The sequence below is a fragment of the Orbicella faveolata genome, unplaced genomic scaffold, assembly GCF_042242905.1.
Source record: "Orbicella faveolata isolate gen_17 unplaced genomic scaffold, um_ofav_v1 contig_12, whole genome shotgun sequence".
Classification (NCBI taxonomy): Eukaryota; Metazoa; Cnidaria; class Anthozoa; order Scleractinia; family Merulinidae; genus Orbicella; species Orbicella faveolata.
In genome coordinates, this window is record NW_028301539.1 from 11,142,850 (window position 1) to 11,156,364 (window position 13,515).

The following is a 13,515-nucleotide window of genomic DNA, read 5'->3' on the forward strand; positions in this document are numbered from 1 at the left end:
ACCATTTAGCAAAAAAATCCGGAAATTTTGGTTGAAAGTCAAATGGAACAGTAATTTTCCGGAAAATCCGTTCGGAAATTGTAGACTATCTTCAGAAGTAGTCCTCTTAAGGACGGTGCCTACTTTTGTTAGTGCGCACATGTTCTGCGCATCACGCAAGACATGCTTTATGCGCCACGCGCGCGCTGGGTTGACATTGACGCAATCGACTACGCTACCAAGTACACGACTAAAATGAAAGCAAAATTTTGCTACTGTGACCACATCAAGTTTAATGAACCTGTACTTAAACCAGGAACACCAGAATAGCAGCATATCGCTAAACACTAACGGTTAACGTCTTCCAGCTGAAAAACTAGCTGTTATCTGTTGAAAATTATACTGAAATCGAACTGTAAACATCATGGATACTATCCATGGTAAACATGTACATGCAGATGGCGTAGTGTGCGCGCAAAACAAGTGCGAGATACGCAAATGTTTTACTTACTGGGAAGGTGACAGGAAAAATGTAACGGGCACCATAAAACTTTTCAAAAAAGATCAATAAGTTTAAAAAACGCGTGGTTACCCCTACATTTTACGCTATGAAATGGAAGTGGCAAGCCTATTCAACACGTGATTAGTTTCTGGTTGAGAGCAAAAGGTATTTAGATTGTATTTTAGGTGAACAAGGGGAAGGCTGTCAGGGACGCCAAAAGCGCTGTTGCAACGATTTTGTTATTAAAAACATACCAAAAATGGTTCTTATGTTACCATTTACCATGTAGTTTTAAGATCTTTATAACTGTGTTTGCTTTTCTGTATGCGAAGGCGAATTCTAAGGAAATCTGTGAAGAAATATGCTTTCCTTCTTTTTTCAGAAAAATGTTGATGTCAGCATTTTTGCTGAGATTCAAGGCTAATTATCTCGAAAAAATGCGTGGTTGCCCCCATTTTTCTTTGTGGATTCTAGTAGCCTTTACAAGGATCTATTTTTTCCGCATGATCCTAACTTGGCGCAAAAATCTTTGTATTGAGTAGGCACCGTCCTTAATGACTTTTAGGCTGATTTAGCAAGAGAACGGGAACGTCACTTGACGACGGCGCGCCCAGTACAAATACCCAAATATGGTTAGATGACGACTGCAGGGCGCGCGGAATAACCTGGATTCTGTTCTAATTCTGTTCTAATATTTGGGTGTTTGTTCTGCGCGCGCCGTCGTCAAGTGACGTTCCCGTTCTCTTGCTAAATCAGCCTAATAACCGAGAGTGAGATCATTACGGGAAAATCTCAAACTGAGGCCTTGCCGTATTGACCGAGCGATAGCGAGGTCAATACGGTAGGCCAAGGTTTGAAATTTTCCCGTAACGACCGAACGGTCGAGGATATTATATGGCTCATGAATAAACTCATGAATAGAGAAAAAAATCATTCGAACGGAAGTCGTCAATTTTCATCCGGCGATGCGCGCGTTTACTGATTTGTACGGGTCCGCAAGTGATCCCAGAACCGCAATTGATCCCGGACCGCAAATGATCCCCAAATTGGACCGCAAATGATCCTGGACCGGAAATGATCCCCGATAGGGACCGCAAATGATCTCGACTAAAAAATAACGAATGGCATGGATGGTGGGATGGGTCGATAGGGAATTGGCGTACGTGAATACCGATGTTTTTATTAAAGCCATCCTATAATTATAATGGCTTACAACTTGCTTTTTTTCATACTTTCGGCTAAATTTTGTTGCTAACTACGATATTATGAATATCACCACTCAATCATCAAAACACGACTTGGCTTGCATTTCTTTGCAATTCTCAGTAAAATTATGATCCGTGCAACATACGCTACATATTCTCATTTGTTAAGCATTGATGTTTCGGTGTTATAGTTAAATCACATTTTATCACCCATTAACGCCATTCGTCTAAAGTTTTAAACTAAAATCTAACCATGAAGCAACTATTAAGGAAGACGCTGTCACCTGAGTAGACCCTCAAGCCCACAACGCTCACTCTGTAAAACACCTAGTGTGTAGCACTGGAAATTTGAACAAATTTATTTTGTAATTTTTCCTTGGTCGTATTTTGGTTTTGATTCCTCGGAAATGACTACTTGAGTATTCTAAGAAGCCAAAATTCCAAGCTATAGTTATGAAGTTCAGCTTCATGACCAGGCAACGCCAAGGCTTGCGCTTCGTTTTGACAAGTTAGCTGTTTGATAGATGTTTGATACTATCGCCACCGGGATTTCGAGAATGTTTACAAGTATGTGTTTTTCCAAGACTTCTGATTCAATAGACCGTCTTCACGTAACGTGTTTTTATCCTCATTAGGCATAAGAGGCGCCATCTTGGAATAGCAAGCGCGCAAACACCACATCGAGGCTAACGTTGACCCGGGAAACAAAAACAAAGAGAAATCACAGCTGTTTTGCTCGCGCGTTCCTCTCTGTAGCTATTTTCTTCGATCAAAATTCTCATAAAGTACAAAGACAAGGAAATTACGACCCTTGAGGATATACAGAAACTCTCAGTGAAAGATCTGAGGGATATTTTGAAGAGTAATTCGGAAAGAGCCGGCGGAATAAAGGCGGACTTGGTGCTGAAAGTGTACGCTTTGATTATGCGGAACGTGACAACGCCGGCTGATAACGCCCAGGAAAGTGTGGAAATCACTGGCGACTTCAAATACGACGAAATCCTAAGACAAATCTCCGCTCTTGGATGGTCTACTGACTTGCGTCAGCTTCCAGAACTGAAATTTATTCAGCTGTACGATTACCTTGTCGTGTCTACACGCAAGTACCGCCACATTGTGCTAAAAGGCACAAACTACAAGAAGCTGAAAAGTTACCAATTTTTCTTCGAAGGCAACGTTAAACAGCTGGAAAGCAAAGCTTATCAAGGCAAGACCTATGTTGAGGCCAGCGTTCTTCCTTCAATGAAGAAGAATCCGTAGAGTTTTAGTGGAGTTCTCGCCTCAGTGTGACATTTTGCGAGCAGCGTGCACGTGTCCGGATGGACTTGGCAGACTCGACAAAGGCAAATGCAACCACGTAGGAGGCGTACTGTATGCTATCGAAGATTTCACAAGGAGAGGATTGCAAAAACACGCTGAACCATTGTCCTGCACGTCACGGCTGTCTGTATGGGTTGTGCCGCGCAACCAAAGTGTCGCAGCAAAGCCACTAGACCAGGTCTTGATTAGAAAGATACGATTCGGCAAGAAAAACATTCGTCCGCAACCCAAGATCATAAAATTTGACCCAAGAGCGCCAAATCAGGGAACAAGAGAGGAAGAGAGTTTCAAAACCTTCAGTGAAAGTCTTCAGAATTGTCTCCCTGCCAGATCATTCTTCTTGTTTCACGACATCAAGTCAAACTGTCTAGAGGCGTCTGACCCCGAAGAGCAAGAGGAGGAGCCAGAGGGTGTGCCCTTTACAGATAGTTACGATATAGCTACCAAGCACTTAAAATCTATGGTTGATGAAGACATTTCTAACTTAACTATCACCCAGGAAGAGATCCAGGAAACAGAAAGATTGACACGATGACAAAAGCAAAACAATCTTTGGTTTGAAAAAAGGAAAACTCTCTTGACAGCCTCAAATTTTAGAAAAGCTGCCAAGACTTAAAGTGGAACCCTCAAATAAAGTAAAATCAATTCTCTATTCAATCTTCACAACAGATTCTGTTCAATATGGCATTGAAAGTGAACCAATAGCAGTGAACTTATATATTAGGGAAATGCGAACAGCTGGGATTGATTTCACAATTGAGGAAGTTGGGCTACTGGTGTCTAAGGACAAACCATACCTAGGAGCCAGCATAGACAGAATTTTCACCTTCACGCACACCCAAGAAAAATGGGGAATGGAAATTAAATCCCCCTTAAGCAAAGCTAGCATGACTATTGAAGAGGCATGCAAAAATAAAACCTTTTTTCTGGAGAAACTTTCTGATGGAACTGTAAGGCTTAAAAGAAATCATGACTACTATATTCAAATTCAAGGGCAGCTCTACTGTTCTAACTTGGATCTGAAAGGTATTATTCTCACAGTGTACTTTGGAGAGGACAGGCCACTACTTCTGGAGAAGATTTGCTTAGACAATACTTGGTCCAGTGACTTTCTGCCCAAGATTGACTTCTTCTACAGAAGGGCACTTTGCCCTGAGCTTCTTACCAAACGAGTACAACGGGGAAAGATTCTCTACCTGCATGGTGGCTGGCTGGCTATTTCCGTTGTTTATTATCCAAAAAACTTCCAACACACCCAAACGAAAGCGAATAAAAGCGAAGAAAGGCGTCGTTTCCTGTACAAATTACACCAAATGTAACATACGACTCAACGTTAGCTTCGTTGTGGTGTTTGCGCGGCTGCTATTCCAAGATGGCGCGGGAACCGTGAAAAGGGCTATTAGCGTGCTTCCTTTAGAAACCAGGGCATTTTGAATTTCAGGGTTATGTAGGTTGCGTGACACAAAGTTACGATCGAGTTTGTTGAAAAATATACTTATCTCATGATTTTGAGCCTTTTTAGAAGTTAGAGCATTAGGAAAAGTGCTTATGTAAATGCTTGTTTGTTTAGTACTGATAATTAGTCGCCTGGAAAGCCAAAGTAAGTTCCAGATGTTTACACTATATTCCGGCCGCCATATTGGTGTACCACGGATGTATACCAACATGGCGTTTTCTTACTGGGCTCTGTAAATTTCTGGGAAACATTTACGACGAATTTCTGAAGTTTGGGGAAACGCGCAGGGCTAAAACTTGGAGAAGTGTCTTATTTAGTTATCTTCTATAGCGTAAATCACAATTTCTTAGCTTTTTCAATTGGTTGGTTTTCGATTTACTAATTTTTTTATTACGTGACAGTGAAAACGATCTGAACCGTTCGAAGAACAAAACAGCAGCTGTGAAATATTTTTTTGTAAAATGATAAAACATGTTTTTTAGTTTATAATTTTTGTATATGTTTTCACCTTCCTCTGATATAAACCCATGCCATTCCTTATTTTTTGATCGGGATCATTTGCGGTCCAATATGGGGATCATTTCCGGTCCGGGATCATTTGCGGTTCACTTTGGGGATCATTTACCGTCCGGGATCAATTCGGCATGTCTCTTTCACAGGTCACAGGTCACAGGTCACAGGTCACAGGTCACAGGTCACACTCAAAACACTCAGTAAAACTCGCGATATAACAATTACCCGAGATTCCCAAGAGGTTTATCGATGTTTCCATGCAACAAACCCTAACTTAAAATGTTTTACTGTATAATTTTAATGAAAAAAATTCTAGGGGTGGTATATGTACGAAATGGGTTGAAATGTAGCTTTCAGACATGTAGTGTTAATCAGTATTTTATCGTAATAAGATAATTCATTATGATAGCAAATTGAACTGTTTTATTTCTCTTTTTTTTGAAATCTTTACAACGAGTATGTACTAAACAGAAACAAGACGGTCCCCTATACCTCCTCTGAAAACAATTTCACGCATAAGTAATTGGCCTTTTCACGCATCACAAAAAATTCGAAAACAGTTTCACCTTCACAGAAAAAAAGAAGCAATCACTTTTCACGTAAACATGCAAAGGCTAAATCATGTGTCACATAAAAATACAAATTTTATCCACGTTTCTCAAAACATACAGAACCCTCCATTTTGATGCATCGAAATGCCGTGTGTGACACATCGTGACAGACTAGATTCTAGGCCCTCCTGGTTCACTGTCGCTGGGGTTAGTTTCTCAGTCTTCCAGCCGCAAGCGCGTGGAATGGGCAGGTTTTACATCTAGTTTGGTGTACTTTACGAGCTTTAATGATGCTAAAATCTCCGAAAAAAAGTGAACAATTATTCCCGCAAAAGTCGTTGGTTCACAAATCACGCGTAAGTAAATGCATAATTCACGGATCAGTGTAAGCCTCTTTCGTTTTCATGTTATATTGAAAGGCTACAAACAATTTATGTTTTCAACAGAAATAAGTCTTGGCTTTCGTTGGATCAATTTTTTTTTTATTTCAGTGCTATAGCTGATTTCCCCTATGCGTTTTTTTTTTTCAGAAAAGAGCCGTTATAGTTACACTTAGGACGCACTTGTATGCATCTGTTTCATGACGTTTAGGCATATTTTTTGGTGACCTGTGACCTGTGACCTGTGACCTGTGACCTGTGAAAGAAACCTGCCGGGATCAATTGCGGTCCTGGGATCATTTGCGGACCCGTACAGATTCATTCATCGTCTCAAACCCAGGGCAGAACAACACAGTCAGTGAACTTCACCACTGTATTACGTATTCCGTTAAAAACACTCATTTCTTTACGGGAAAAGTGACTGTCACAGCCTCAAAAAGGTATTTTAGTATCGTGGTACCACAAGTTGATGGGGGAGTTTTTCGGACTTTTGTGGCGAAACGTCAACGCATATAGAAAAGACAGCAAGTGCTTCAAAATTGTCCAAACCAACGCTCTTTCGGTGAAAGAAAATACTATGCTTCAGAATGCACTGCTCAAAATGAGCTTAACTCGATCTCCGCATTCGCTTTCGACAACATATCTTCGCCTTCTTCATTCTGGGATTTATGGATGAACTTTTCAAGCCTTGTGAACGTCTGCAGTTATCAGAAACACTGCTACCGACAGAAACCGTCCGATTGTTTACATCTGATGATCTTGGAAGCTGATTCACAATTGCTTGTGTTAAAGCGAGGGAATCTATTTCATGAGAACTTTGACGGAGTTCAATACTTCGTTAATTGTTGTGACTAAGATGATAACTTATAAATTTCTTCGTGGTGTTCTGCTCAGGATACGAGAGAGATCTGACGATGGTGTTTTCACTTAGCGATTTCGATAAACTTTGATTGTTTTTCACTAGTGCCCGCCAAGGTTACCGGCTGGTAAGTCAAAAACGACTTCTATGTAAATTTTATTAAGGAAATATCTCTAAACTTTTAGCCACTTTCATTCTCTTACTGATTTTAATCGGCTTTCATCGCTTCAATGCGCTTGAATTTTCAGAGTCGGGCTCTTCCTAATTTGCATAATCCGTAATCGGCCCGTGGGCATGCTTATTATATGGCTGTGTCTCACAAAGACTGGGAACTACCGAATTCACGAATTTGATTGGCTGAAATCGATATTGACCGCGGTCTAAATTTTCCCATCTACACCGGCATCTCGACCGGTTTCATTTTGTGAAATGAGTGAGTGAGTGCGTGCGTGCGTGCGTGCGTGCGTCTTACTCTCCAAAGGGAGGTAGTGGTCTGTTTACAATAACAGTTTAACATTAACTAGTACAATAAGAAATAACATTCACTTGATTCTTTTATAATTCAAATAAAATTAAATAAAAATTATAATGCTCATTTCGTTTGTAAGTTGAGAGTCTCTTTTTTTTTTTTAAACATTAAGTTGATATATTTACCTATTATTTTTGATGTAACTCTATTGTCAGCTCTAAGTAAGTACTTAGTTCTCTTGTTATCGCTCAGATTTGCGTAAAGTGCATCTTTGTTTGAAATGTGAGAATGGAGCTCAACTCTTATGGTAGCGTACCCCTGGCAATACATCAAGAAATGCTGTTCGTGTTCTACACAATTTTCTTTGCATACTAAGCATGTTCTTTCCTCTACTGGGATTGATGCTCCTTTATTTGAGTGAGTGAGTGAGTGAGCGAGCGAGTGAGCAAGCGAGGAAACGAGGGAGGGGGGCAGGGAGGGAGGGGGGAGGGAGGGAGGGAGGGAGGGAGGGAGTGAGGGAGGGAGTGAGTGAGTGAGTGAGAGATGTATGTGTGTCACACCAATCAGATTGGATCTACTATAAACAGCCAATCAAATTTCTTGCTGTAAAGGTAAATGGTATGCGAGAAGATTTGATCCCGACACAGTTTAGAACAGCTATATTTATTCTTCCATAAGAGAGGAGGAAGTATTCATATATTGGGTTTACTTCCACATTTTCTGTGGGTTAGGCCGAGGATTTTAGTTAAATGAACGAGATGAGCCTTGAAGTTTGAAACAATTCGTGAGTTAGTAGTATGCAAATTGAACGAGATATTTTCATTTTTAGTTACAAAGGTAACTTGATACTTTTGTTTTTCACAAGAAGTAAATTCAGTTAGAGGTCACGAATTGTCGCTTCTAGTTCTTACAACATGTTTTAGAGGCGACGAGACTTTAGATTTGAAACAGTTTACAATAGTAAGTGCAGGTGACGATTGTTTTGTTCTTGTTGCATGCAAATATAACGAGATATTTTTATTTTTTAGTTACAAAGGGTAATTTGACAATCTTGTTTTTCACAAGGAAGTAATTCAATTAGAACTGGCGAATCATCACCACTCTTTCCCACGAGATGTTTGCTATCTTTAGTTACAAATGGTAACTTAACACTTGTTTAGAGCTGACAAGTTATCAACTATTGTTTCCAGGATATTAAACAAAAAAGAGGCTTTCATTTCTGGACGGTTTTTACGTCTTTGCAGTAGCAGTTTAATACTTTTACTTGATGACATTCATTTCAGTCCGATATTTTTAAAGGTAAAAAGTATGAAAACTGTTCAAATGTTCTTTGAAGACTGCACGGCACCAAGTTAAAGTGCAATTTAATTAACTCAGATTTTCAACGTGTCAGAGAGGATTTTTTTATCTTTCTTTCTATTTTCGGTGAGGTAGTGTTGTGTCGTGTTGTGTAAAATGGGTAAACTTGCGACTCGTATAAAATGCGAAAAGGTCTCTTATTTAACTTGAGTATTTTTGAGCAAGAGTTCCTCTTAAGGGTTGGAAGGGCTATGTGATCGGTGAGTGACGGAGTTATGCATGTGCGAGTGTCACACCAATCACAGTGTGGGTTGTACCAAAGAACGAAACAAATTGCCTGTTGGAAAATAAGATGGTATCTTCATTAATCTGGAGACGTGTCAGATTACTGTAGTTTGTTCAGTCAAACATTTTATGGCTTACTATTTAGCTACCTTACCATGACCGATGTAACATCGCATGTACATCATAAATTCCCAGTTTCTTTCTTGCTGTACATCGCAACCAAAAAACTTGTCAAATTAACCAAATCATTACTGTAAACAGCTCCATGAATGCTCCTATCTCCGACACTTCACAAAAAAATAATAACTCTTGCATGCCTTGCGTGCCTATGTTTTTCGGAAAGGCGATAAGACCTAAGGTTTTCGGGAAATGGACAAAAAAGCCCTAATAAATTCAAGAGTACTCAAGTTCCCCTAGGATAACCGAACAGGTAAATTTTTTTAGTGCAACCTTAAATTAACCTACCAAGCTTTAAAAGTACTCCAGATAGCCTAAAACAGCATTTAAAAGCATTCGAGAGAAAACGGTTGTTGGGTGCCCCTCAAAACGGGCCAGTAATGTTACTCACTCTTTTCTTTTGATCATTCCAGAATATAAGGATGATGGGCCAAAAAATATGAGTCAGCTGTGTTACTGTGTAGTTTTCCATCAGTCAGTTGTGCTATCCAGCCACATTTTCTCATCATTTTGTTCCCTGACTTTACAGCACCGAGAAGCTTGGTTATTGGTCCATGATATGGGGAGTACTCCCTTATATAAGCTATTAAAAAAAATAGTTATGTCTGGTTCCAAAGGGTATGGATTTGGAGTCATTTTGGTCTGAAATATGGTATAGATTTTAACCATTTTGATTTTAACCATATTATGCTTTATTCAAAATTATTAATATTTAAATATTTTGTCATTGTTGCTGTTTGTTTTCGCTGTTGTTGTTGTTGTTGTTGTTGTTGTTGTTGTTGTTGTTGTTGAAGACCATTATGTCTTAGGGTGCGTTTCTTTAAGAAAATCCAAGATTGGATTCTTAAATCTCAAAGAATCTGAAAACGGATTTTGCGTTTCTTTACTAAACAGATCAATCCAAGATCCCTGGGATCATGGTGCGTTAAAGGAACTGAAGAATCCACACTGGGAGTGGATTCTAAAGTTCCTTTGATGCACCATGATCCCAGAGATCTTGGATTAATCTGTTTAGTAAAGAAATGCAAATTCCGTTTTCGGATTCTTTCAGATTTAAGAATGCAATCTTGGATAATTTTTCTTAAAGAAACGCACCCTTAATTCTCAGTACTGTAATCCCCTGATGAGTTTCACAGATATTCACAATTTAAATAATGCATACCCAGTTTAAGATGGAAAACAATGAACACTTGTCACCCTTTCAGTGCCATGTTCCAATGTAGGCCTAAGGGGTACCCAGTGATCTAAGTGTCGCACTTTGAAGTCATGTCATGTTCTTTATCACAAGCTCTCTGTCCATACCAGACAGTCTGGAAATTAAAATAATTCATACATATACAGAAGCCATAAACTATTACTGTGATTCTCCTTTCAGTTTGTTGATAGCCTCGGCAAGCATTTTGTTGCACATGGCGGCATAGGGATTCATTTGCACAACCATTGTTTTAGCAAATGTACTACCAAGCTCTGCAGCCTTGCTGAAGTCTTCAAGAGCTTTTTCCTCCACTCCATTTAACCTGTGGATTAAGCCTCGCTGAGTGTAAGCCTGGGCTGCAGCAGCTCCTTTGTCTCTACTCAGTTCAATAGCTTTGTTCAAGTCTTCCAAAGCACTGCTGATATCCCCTAAAGATAAAAACAAGATACCCCATAACTCAAGTGTATTACTGACACAAGCAAATAACTACTTCTCTAAGTGGCAGTCCATCTGTTATGTTTCACAGTCTTTAATTTTATAAATTTCAGTCTGCAATATTGTGAAAATAACCCAGCTGGCCAAAATTCCTCCATAAGATGAGTTAGTATAGGTAATTGTATAAATGCAAGTGCAATTAAGGATTTAAACTATGGGTAATATTTAAAATTCTCCCAAAATTACATGAACCTTTAGGCAAATGCAATTTGAAAGAATTTTCTAATATCACGAGTAGTGTAAATCCTTTATCGCTCGAGCTTTCATATGATTACTCATTTAATATATGACAGAGAAAATTACAAACACGCAAATTAATTTGTATATGATTACTCATTTATTATATGACTGAGAAAATTACAAATGCATAAATTAATTTGCACCGCAGTGCAAATTAAAAATTAACGATAAATATCTCTCCTCCCAGCCAGTCACAGTGAAGTGATATTAAAGTTCTCTGCCAGTTTGCTAACAATGCAATTCCTGAGATGACACATTTGCCATAAACATTTGAAGATGACCTAGTGTAGAAAATGTTCAGTGCTTTTTACTTTTAACTTTTTTAGCCTTGGAACTAGAAATTATTTTAAAATCAAAGCAAATATTATGGACATCAACATTTATATCTCAAGTAATTGTTCTGAGTCACCTAAGCCTACTTGAAACAGCCTTCACCACCTCACATCCAAGAGATTGAGCATCTGGAATACTAGGTGATGGTACCTTTGTAAGGATATCCAGTTGCAAGTTGTTATAGCAAATGCAGGGGCAACACTGAAGTCTAGGATTATATTAAGACTCAGAAGCACCAGAAAGCAATTTTATCCATAACATTCATGTTCTTTAGTAGTTAGTTTGCACTGCTTATAAATACTTTAGCTTTAAAGTGCTTACAACCCAGAAATGGTGACCCCATTTCTATTCCATGCATACCATTAATAAATTTACTATTCTTGTATTATGACTATTATGATTTAACTTATTTAAAGGTTAAACAAAAGCCATGGAAAAGATTCAGACCCCCGGGGGATACTTGACCCATGTTTGGGTATAGGGGTGCCGCTGAGGGTTTGAAATAAAACCCTGACCCTGTTTAGGACAAAAATACCCTAAAAACCCTTCCCTGTGTAGGCAACACCCTTTTTTTTAAGACCCTGTTTAGGACAAAAGACAAAATACACACTCTCTCATTTTACAGGAATTAAACTGTTCAGTAAGCCATTCCAGTCAGTGAAATCATGTTTGATGCATCTAAAACTCAGTTATTGCATCTCTACACTTGAACTAAACAAAAGGCCATCAATCATCAAGCTCTAAATTATTTAAATTAAAGGACACCAACAACAATAGCATTCTTGTCCAGAAAATGATCTGATGTTGATTGATGGCCTTGTAATGGCTGGTTAACGTCTCTCAGCTTGTAATACCATACCCTGTTTAGGACAGGTTCTGACCATGTTTAGGACAGAGGCGAGTAAAATTGCATGCCCTGTTCAGGACAGCAAGGCCAAAAAATCACACCCTGTCCAACAGCACATCCCAGTGTAGACCAAATAAGGGAGTACCCTCCGCCAATTAATGGTTGTACTCTTTGTACCACTTGTGACGTCATCAATTTAAATGTCACCAGATATTATTGATAAGCAGATGGTAGAGCTAGGATAGGCCTTTTCCGTATAATGGTCAGGTTTAGATATCGACAACATTCCGACGTCACAAATCGAAAAACAACATTTTCAGTTTTGGTGCAAAAACGGTGGTAAAATGGTCCACTATGCCTATGATTGATCAAGGTCCATTTCTAGGCTTCACCTGTAGTTAACATCCAACTTTTCAGGACAGCCAGAGAGAACATGAAACACAAAAGGTGGCCAGAGTAAAAGGGCCGGGAAAAAAAGGAAAGGGGCAACAAACAAAATTGAGAACGGGTAATGGCAAAAAAAAAGAAAAGTCCAAATTTTGGCTTATGTGCATGCCCAGAATTGAAATATTGTTCAATTTTGTACGTAATCCTCGAAAAATCTCTCTTTTTGGTAAAAAAAAACGCTATCTTAGCAAAATTTAGGCTTATTTAGCGTCATGGCAACCAAAAAACCTGACTAAACGGTAAAAAACGGTAGTGTTTGGCAAACGTTTAGTATTCAAAGGGTTAATAACTTATTCCAGAAATATGTTTGCCCAGGCCTAATTCGCTTGAAAACGTAACTATACCCAGGGGCTAAAATGTGAAATGATTACATGAACTACAAGCTGAACTGAAAGAAATATTGAAAACCCTAACCAGTACTAATAGTCCTAAATCGTAACATGAACATCCCCCTCCGTATCATATAGAGAGACCCTCCTACCCCCTCCCCTGATAGATATCTTGGTGAATATTCAAAATAGAAAATTGTCTACAACCCATTACGGGTGTAAGTTTCGATGAACTTGTAAGGACGTTAGCAAACAAGCACCGCCTCGATATAACTACCTTTTAACCTCCACAGCTGAGCCCTGTTATTGAAACAAGACGGACGAGAAGGACAGATTTCACAAGCTTCGTTGAAACACTCCAATGCTCCTTCCAAATCCCCTTGTTCCGCTTTCTCAACACCGGATGTTTCTAAATCTTTCGCTCGTTTGGACTCCTCCGTGTTTTCGACGTTAATTTCATTTTCATTTTCATTTTCATTTTCAATTTCATGCTTTGGAGGAATGTCACCAAGGGGTAACAAAGGATTAAAAATGCTTTGCAAAACAGCTCGATCTTTCTCGCTGGTCGCCATTTTTTTCTGGAACGGAAGGCCCTGGAAACCACTGCTTTCCCGTATCCCGTCGTATCCCGTCG

The 13,515-nt window shown here is 39.2% G+C and overlaps 2 protein-coding genes and 1 pseudogene across 2 annotated transcripts; 2 read left to right on the forward strand and 1 right to left on the reverse strand.

Annotated features, from left to right (window-relative positions):
- Positions 1-1,602: 1,602 nt before the first annotated feature.
- LOC149116621 (uncharacterized) lies at positions 1,603-3,578 on the forward strand (annotated as a pseudogene).
- A 156-nt stretch (positions 3,579-3,734) lies between these two features.
- LOC149116622 (uncharacterized) lies at positions 3,735-4,325 on the forward strand. Its single transcript, XM_089283469.1, has one exon. It carries the CDS (start codon positions 3,735-3,737, stop codon positions 4,323-4,325), a length of 591 nt encoding a protein of 196 aa, XP_089139595.1.
- Positions 4,326-9,663: 5,338 nt separating this feature from the next.
- Positions 9,664-13,493, reverse strand: LOC110063038 (tetratricopeptide repeat protein 36 homolog). The gene is made up of 2 exons (XM_020769991.2): positions 13,159-13,493; positions 9,664-10,618 (listed from the first exon to the last, which is right to left on the reverse strand). Exons 1-2 carry the CDS (start codon positions 13,451-13,453, stop codon positions 10,350-10,352), a joined length of 564 nt encoding a protein of 187 aa, XP_020625650.2. The 5' UTR covers positions 13,454-13,493; the 3' UTR covers positions 9,664-10,349.
- Positions 13,494-13,515: the final 22 nt, after the last annotated feature.